This window comes from Rosa rugosa, chromosome 7 (genome assembly GCF_958449725.1).
Source record: "Rosa rugosa chromosome 7, drRosRugo1.1, whole genome shotgun sequence".
Lineage (NCBI taxonomy): Eukaryota > Viridiplantae > Streptophyta > Magnoliopsida > Rosales > Rosaceae > Rosa > Rosa rugosa.
This window is the reverse complement of record NC_084826.1, coordinates 38253622-38261975: the sequence shown is the minus strand read 5'-3', so window position 1 is coordinate 38261975 and position 8354 is coordinate 38253622. Positions and strand designations below refer to the sequence as shown.

General features: G+C 36.6%; 1 protein-coding gene across 2 annotated transcripts; it reads left to right on the top strand.

Annotated features, from left to right (window-relative positions):
* Positions 1–513: 513 nt before the first annotated feature.
* On the top strand, positions 514–7730 carry LOC133723387 (uncharacterized). 2 transcript variants are annotated; one of them, XM_062150217.1, is made up of 10 exons: positions 514–798; positions 1141–1369; positions 1536–1663; positions 1753–1898; positions 2943–3008; positions 3095–3187; positions 5290–5451; positions 6189–6280; positions 6664–6821; positions 7123–7730. In XM_062150217.1, exons 1-10 carry the CDS (start codon positions 705–707, stop codon positions 7422–7424), a joined length of 1470 nt encoding a protein of 489 aa, XP_062006201.1. In that variant the 5' UTR covers positions 514–704; the 3' UTR covers positions 7425–7730. The 2 variants fall into 2 exon arrangements, with proteins under 2 accessions (XP_062006201.1, XP_062006200.1); XM_062150216.1 differs by having other exon boundaries at positions 518–798; positions 1506–1663.
* Positions 7731–8354: the final 624 nt, after the last annotated feature.

The following is an 8354-nucleotide window of genomic DNA, read 5'->3' as shown; positions in this document are numbered from 1 at the left end:
AAACAATAAAAGAAGTGAAATCGATCAGTGTAAGTATGGTATATGTTGCACATATTTTTCTATTAGCTATATTGCAAACAAACATCAGCTACATTAACATGTTAAACACTATTTTCCATCTTTTACTCATTATGCAGAAAATCGTCATTCTCAGTTCTGATGATGCTCCACAAACTAGAGTCAAGACCTCCCTTTGCAACCAAAATGATATCGCAATAGCAGCTGAAGCTAAGCAGCAACAACATGAAATGAATATTGTATTCTATTTATAGCTTCATTAAACTATATACATCAAGTTTGATTTGAAATTATGAATCCTGTGGAGAAATTTGTGTAACATATACTAATCATCCAGCTAAAGAATTGAATAGCTATACTAATCAAAATAATGTACATCAATACTGCCTTCTCATCATGTTCGATTATAACATCAATCATATAATTATCTACTAAACCAATTCCTAACCTAAATAACTGCCACGAATTTGTGTCTATGATCATACATCAGTAATTCCTGCAGCAAAACGCGGGCAAATATTGCCGGTTGATTTTACAGCGAGGAATATAAAATAAAATTAGCTGGAGAGAGAAGACATTTAAATATATAGCAGTCGAACGCCGCGCTAATCAAGAAAGGGCTACCCCAGCCATAGCTTCCGTTGAGACTTTTGAGAGAGAAGTACTGAGACTAGTTGTGGGATGCAATGGCTACCCTTCCTCTCTTCGTTTTCTCTCTCTTTCTGAGATGGTTCTTATGTTCCACTACCCCTACCCCTACCCCTACCCCTACCGGGAAAGGTATATCCATCCACCTTTTTTCTTCAATTTTCTAGTTGCGTTTTCTTAATATGATTATTACTGCATGAACTCTTTGTTTGGTTTCGCAACCAGACTAGAGGGTGGGGTGTGTTTGGTTTCTTAACCAGACTAGAGGGAGTGTTGGGTTTTCAGTATTTGGCTTCAATAACTGTCAGATTAAAGGAATCAATTTTAATTAGATTATTCATTTTTAGATTTGCTCTCTGTGGATCACTAATCTGTACACTTGTTCAGCTCCTAAACATATTTTGAGACCTTTCAGAGTCTTTGTTGCTACTTTTGTGGGGTTTCAATATATAACATGGCAATATGAAATTACAGGTATTGATCTTGAAAATCCAGTACTAAATGTCAACCCAACACCGCTTTCTCTTTCTGGGCACTCGCCTACCGCTGGTTCTAAAGATGTGTTATTTTGTGAGCGGGTTCGAGTTTCTGGTATCCCTAGATCAAAAATTGGGAGTTATGCAAATTCCTTTCGGATTACTCTGTCTCCATCTGTCGTAATCCCAGAGAGGTTGCATAGCAAAATTGAGGTCTGTTTTCACCGGTGAGTGAAATGCCTTAACTATGCTGTTTTGCAGTTCAGTCCCTTCTTTCTATACTCCTTCAGAGGACATGATATTATATATATAATGTATATTTTTTCTGCGGTTTGTTTTGCTTGACCCGTGGATTATTTGCAGTAATGATTCGCTTGGACTCTGTCAGTGTAGAAATGATGAGTGGAAAACTCTCGAGAAAGGGCTATGGGAATCTGTCATGTCCCCTTATGAGGAGAAATATGTTGATGTCAAGTACATTGGCAATTTACTTGGGTCTTCCACCATCACTGTTGAAGAAGGTCTTTCAAAAATAAAATGATAGCCAGCTCAATTTGTTTTTTTTTTTTTATGCTAAAATTTGATAGTTATCTTAATTTTATCTATGCAGTTTCTCAGCAATGGCGCCTTTGGTTTCTAGCAGTGGGATTCATTTTACTGTTGCTGGCACCAAGCATCAGTAGTTGGGTTCATTTTTATTATAGCACTTCAATGGTTATAGGAGTTTTTATGGTCGTTATATTCCTTCTCTTCCAGGTACTTTTTCTTTTCTTTTATTGTTTTAGATGGTTTTAGTGTCGACATTAGTTTTATTTTCGTTTTCTTTTATTTTCAGCTTTAAACTCTTCTTTGCTATACGACTCATGACTAGCAAACAGACAAAAACACATGCACTACCACATAATTTTTGACTTTGTTCACTATATTGTATATACTTTATAAGTTTTAGCCAAGAAACATAACTCACTATAACTGAGATGCTACTAAACTGGATTGGATAGACAGATAGGATGGGAGAGTTATAAAAAGCGAAAAGTGTACTGCTTGATGGTCCCAAATAAATGAGAAAAGCAGATAAGAAATTCTTTATTAGTTAACCAAATCATTTTTACACAAAACTGTGTCCACCATTAAATACCTTATACTCAATGCACGTTACTCAAGTTGATAATTAAAAGGGAATACTGTCCATTTCTTTCCTTGCCTCGGTTGCACTTCGACCAACTTCTACCCTTATAGGTTATGTTCTCCTCCTCTTAAAATAGGGTAGTAACATAGTACCAGGAATTATTTTATTTGTGTTGTTTTTTTGCGGAGCATGTGTACTTCTGCAGTAACAAGGATGCTGTAATTTTAGAGGTCATCAGATCTTTTTGGTTCCTGTCTGTATTCCCAACAGACTCCAACTTCACATTCCATTTGTCCTTGAGCATTCATGCATTCTCTGTGTGTGTGTAATGTCAACTAGGTGAAGAGCTCTGAAATACAGTGAAGTTTTTTTGCAGCGTTGTAGGCTTCTGTTTCAAGATCTTGTTCAGGATTAATTTTAGATAAATTGTGTTTTGGTTTTTTCTCATATACTTTTATTTCATGTAATTCGTGATCTTTCCTCTCCGAAGAAACTTTTCTTCCTTTTTATTTTTATTTTTTGGTAGTTTGAATGTTAATTTGAGGTTTACTGCCAAAAAGTACAAGAGGAATAGGAATTTCTGGCTTTTGTGATTTCATCTTTATCTAAGATTTTAGCTTGAAGATTTTTAGGCAGTGCTTTTCATAATCCTTTTTCATTGATTCATGTAGGGAATGAAATTGCTGCCATTTGGAAGAAAAAATTTCTTCTATCTTGTTACTGTATATGGATCAGTGGTAAGGGTTGTCTCAAATCTTCTGTTGCTTCAAAGTAAGTTCTTTAGTTGTGTAAAACTACTTTACAACTTAAATTTCGTTTTCAGCTTGGAGCTGGATCTTATCTTTTTCATCACTTCTCTGTCATGGTAAATTCAATTCTTGTAAATTTTGGGATTAGTGAAGACATGCACAATCTGGTAAGAATTTCTCCCAATTTGTTTTAATTTTAATAACTGTTTCTATTGGCAGTACTCTTGTAAATGTTTTTGATCCTGGTGGTTACCATTCCAATATTGTGTATCCTTTCCATTATTATTCTAAAAATCTGTGAAATGTCTAAATATGGACAAATGGATATGTTTCAGCATTATTGCATTTTCCCTAAATATTGGCTGTTTTGCAACCTATCCCTCCCCTAATTGCTGAATAATCTTCCACCACTTATTGAGAGTTTCTAAACCTGCTCCCCCCCTCTCTCTCTCTCTCTGTATATATATATATGTGTGTGTGTGTGTGTGTGTGTGTGTGTGTGTATTGAGATTGGAAATACTCCAGTTCATTCATCATAGAACTCAAGAGAATGAGATTTGTACTGGCTACTTCCCCTAAAGAGAATACAAAGAGACCACAAGGTGTTTGATCACTCACAAGCAATTCCAGTTACACCCACAGCCCTCATAATATTAATAGAGAAAAAAGGGAAAGAGAGAATTTGAATTGAGAAGGTGTGAGAGAAGTCCTTATAGAATTAAAGCTTCATTGTCCGTTTCCTTGTAATGTTAAGCTTTTTTTTTTTTGAATGGGAGAATTAAGCTTCTTTGTTCTTCTCGAATTAGAGTTCTTACAAGTTAGACTCATTCTCCAAGTACCATCCAAACTCAAGTCCCTTTAGGACTTCAGGCCCATTTAGGGCTTCTTGCCTAGGGGCTAAGGTCAGGTCCAGGTAAATGAGGTTACCTCGGCTTATGTGGCAGATTCGTGGCACAGAGACTACAATTAGGAAGGAGGGTTAGTTTTTGGCACCAATTGAAGGGTGGATGATGTAACATCAAAATGAAATGGTTCATGATGCCTACACAGATATCAGAAATTTTGTTAGAAGAATAGAAGAGTGAGTTTCTTGAGTTATTACAGAGAGGAATAGTTGGTAAGAGACAAGAAATCATGAGGATGAAACTGTGAAAGACAGTTTAATTCATGAGCTTATGGCCCTGGAAGACTGTTAAGCATCCAAATTTTTATTTGAGATCTGTCTCTTTAGGAACAAAGGCATAGTTGAGTTGAATTTGGCATATAGTCATAAAAGCTCATTATGTATTTTTTGGGCGAATAACATATTGCAAACATCTTTGCTCCACTTCCAAAAGGTCCAAGTTTTGTTCTCAGAGTGTTGAAATGTAACATTCGAGTGCCTGGAACGATACTTAAGCTGACTTAGACATGCTTAAGTGAATAAGCTAGGGTACTTTGGAGATGAAAATTTCAGAAACTTATTTGTAAAAGAAATAAATAAATGAAAGCCTGTGCCCATTCTTTCCTGGCCAAGGAAGATCTGACATGTCTCTTAGACCTAGCCTCTCTTCCCTCTTTATTTGATTTCACCATTCCTATTTACGAAAAGAACAAAGAAGCACAAATGCACAAACCTGTGTAAATAACCCTTTTTAGTAAGGGGTAGGGCAAGCAAATTAAATCTCTCATAAACAGGTTTGGTGTCTTAAAAGGCAATTTCACATTTAATTTCAAGCACATTGACGAACTAATCAAAACAGAGCAACTTCTTATACTTCAGTTTACTACTGCCACATTTTTTTTTTATCATAATCCAAACAAAAGAATATAAAACAGAGACCCAATCAGCAAATTTAATTAAAACAAAAAACTTTATTTTGATTCCAGTCTCTTTAAGAAACAACATAAAGTTGGAAATTGTATCATCTTCCTTTTATTTTTCTAGCAAGTTTCAGCACCAAATAGCCCACTAACTTAAAATGACACGAAACCATATCACCTGAGTCCCTGATAGCCCCCATGAAGCTGAACCTTTGCTCTGCTTTCTGAGCACCTTGGTGTTGGCTGCTCCAAACAGCATTCTAATCAATAATGCTTTCAGGATGTCTTGTGCAGCATGTTTGCAAATCAATAGTTTTGAACGAGAGAATCATATCAATATGATAATAGTTATTATAAAACTGGACAGAATAATGGTTAAGATTAATTACCCTGCATCTGTTACTTCTTCTCCAATTACATGATAGTATATTGCCTTAGTTATCCTGTCATTGTTGTTTTCTTGCAGATCTCTAAATTTTTACTGGTGGCGATTATCCTTATGGGTGCTGCACTAGGTTACTGGATTGGGAGGAAGCTTTTCATCTCAAAGGATGGAACAGTAGATGTTGTTGTAGCCCAATTTGCTATGTGGGCAATCCGCTTTTTTGGAATCACGTTCATCTCGCAGGTTTTCTATTGCATTCATTTTGGCTGAATACTTGGTAATTAAGTAGAAAGAATTCCAGGGTTATTTTGCCGAGTTTGGGCACCCTGGCGCTTACATAAATAGTGTGGGATAATACATGGACCCTTAGAAGCGAAGTACCCATCTGCAGGCACAAACATTGTTCGTGTATTTGCTATAGATGAAAGAATCCTATAATTCGGCCTGTATGGTGCCTAGATAAAAGTGCAAACAAAGTTTCTGAGCAATTTTCGTGTAAAGCTTGTCAAAGGAGAATAATTGAAATAACCTTAATATATGATCACGTCTTTGTGTTCTATGATTTAGCTATTATATAAAATTTATTCTCAGTAGACATAAAATACTTGTCTCTTTGAGGATCAGTGTTGGACTGTACACAAATTACTTGTTTCTGGCCTACACTATGAGGAGAAAGTCACTGCAAACCTGTCTTTATTTGCATTTGTCTTATGTCCACATGATCCCGGAGTAGTTTTATATACTGGCATAATGTCCATGGTTGCGTTTAAAATGAAGACTCCATGAGGTCTTTCAAATTAAAGGTTGAGGACTTGTATGTTGAATAAAATAATATTTCAACTATCTGAAACACTTATCCAACTGTTGTTTTGAAAGTCCTCATGGAGTTGTCATTTTTAGGTCCTCCTTAGAGACTCTCACTGATTTGTGTTGCATTTTCTCATCTGTTATTCCCTTTTGCATTATTTTATTTTTTACAGAGCACTCTCGATACTCCTTTGGCTGTTGGAGCGTTGGTTTCCTGCTTGGTTATCTGCAAACTTATCACTTCTGTGAAGTGGCATGGTAGAATGTAAGTCTGTGCATTCTTTTGCATAAGTAATCAGCATTGAAGAAATGAATGCATCTCACCAGGAATAGTTTTAAACTATGTTTTAGGTATAATTCATTGCTGATTCATCATTCAATTAATGTTCTTCATAATAATATATTTTCCTTGAAATAAATTTGCGAAATCTAATTATCTTTTGTATCTGAAAGATAAATAGTAACTCCTCTAGAAACTTATGTTAGAACAATGGATTACCATTTATTGAGATATTCTTTGAATTTTCAATGGACTATGGTCTTTATGTTATTTGGATTAGATGATACAACATTTTAGCCAGATTTATTTGCAGCTGGTCATTTTTGTTTGTATGCTTTCACACCAAGACATAAATTGATTTTGTGCAGGAATCAGTCAAATGGTGCGAGTGGGAGTCCTTTACAGCAGAAAGGAAGACACGTCACAGGAAGACACAGTCGTCCAGAGTTCCTTAGCAGGTCCAGCGCACTAGAGGCATGGAACAGTACAAGGGGTGCATCTGCTTGGTCTGATTCTCCTGTTAAAGGTATGACTTTTTGGTTATGGATTTTTTTTTGCTGCTGTACTTCATGTATATTTTGATTTAGTACCGACAATGCAGTCATAGATGCACTGTTTCTAAAATGGTTTGAAAAAGAGATTGAGTTATTATTTCTTTTGCCACAGAGAGTTTATTTGGCCTCATAAGAGTTCAGTAAAATTGAGTTCATTTGACCTGGTGAAGTTTTGTAGTTTGTTACTTATTGCATAATATTCTAGCACATACACAAAGTTCTGGGCTGCCATATCACACTTTCAACTGATATGTTCTTGTTTGTTTATTGCAGGTGTTGTGTCGCCATCTTTTAGGACATGTGATCAACAGGAGTACTATTCAACCTTCCACAAGATGCGAAACCGAAAGAAGTTCACAAAGAAAGAGTGGGATGATTTTACAATGGAATCAACACGGCATGCTCTAGCAGAATGGGCAGCATCTCCTGAATTCACCGATTGGGTTATCGAGCATGCCGACCGCATACAACTCCTTCCAAGCGATAGTTCAGATGAAACTGTGGGAAGTGAATCTGATTCTACTGATGAGAATGTCGTGGGGAGCACGGATAGGTGTGGTTTTCTCAAATGGTAGTGGTCGGCATATAATATTATGCCGACTGCAGCTTAGGTTGTTTTTAGTACCTGCGGAAAGACAACATGTAAAGTTGTATAGAACTGGGTAGGAATGACTCAATTTTTTGCACCATTTAGCGTTATGGTGAGCCTTGTGGAGTCACCCAAAACTAGATAACCATATCATGGATAGCTGCATCTTCACAGGAGTTTCTGGCACTAGTTTAAGGCACATAGAAGCTGCCGTGAGTTTTAACCAGGGTCTTACTGATTGTAGAATGGATTATTCTCCAACAGTGTTATTTCTGCCTATCTTTTATTTTTATTTTTGGTTACAAGAGAGCCATAAAAGGCCCAAAACAGAGAAGAAAGAAAACAGCCGAGTGTTGGGATCATTTCCAGTTCTCCTGACTCTGAGAACACCATCAATTGATCAATGTCATCAAGGTAGGCTTGAGAGGCATGAATAGGAGGCTCTTCAAATATGATTAGACCAAGGGAATGCTCAACACTCATTTTAGCCAAGGCATCAGCAGTCATTTTACACTCAAGAAAAATGTGAGTAATCTTGGTATTTTCCAGAGCAGAAATGAAGTGATGGCAACCATTAATCAAAGACCCAAGAGGGTGCAGAGAGAGATCATGCCTCTGAAGTAAATGAACTAGAATAGCAGAATCTGATTCAATCTCAAGGTTAGAAATACAGAGGGTTCTTGCAAGTCTCAGACCAAAATAAAGACCCCAAGCCTCAGCATCAAGGACAGCACCAACACCCAAGTTAACTTGAAAGCCAGTAACCCATTTACCAAATGATCTCTAATGACACCACCAGGCACCAATTTTTCCAAACAGAGAAGCCCTAGTGCTATCAACATTAAGCTTATAGTAATTTTCAGGAGGCCTCATCCAAGCAAGCATAGAGAAATCATAAGTTCTAGAAACTTTAGTC

What these genes read in the sequence shown, in the direction of transcription:
- LOC133723387 (XM_062150216.1), top strand. Translation starts at nt 705, where the DNA reads ATGGCTACCCTTCCTCTCTTCGTTTTCTCTCTCTTTCTGAGATGGTTC. An exon ending in CCCTACCCCTACCGGGAAAG is followed by an intron (nt 799 to 1,140) that starts GTATATCCATCC and finishes ATGAAATTACAG; the next exon opens with GTATTGATCTTGAAAATCCA. An exon ending in ATTGAGGTCTGTTTTCACCG is followed by an intron (nt 1,370 to 1,505) that starts GTGAGTGAAATG and finishes GATTATTTGCAG; the next exon opens with TAATGATTCGCTTGGACTCT.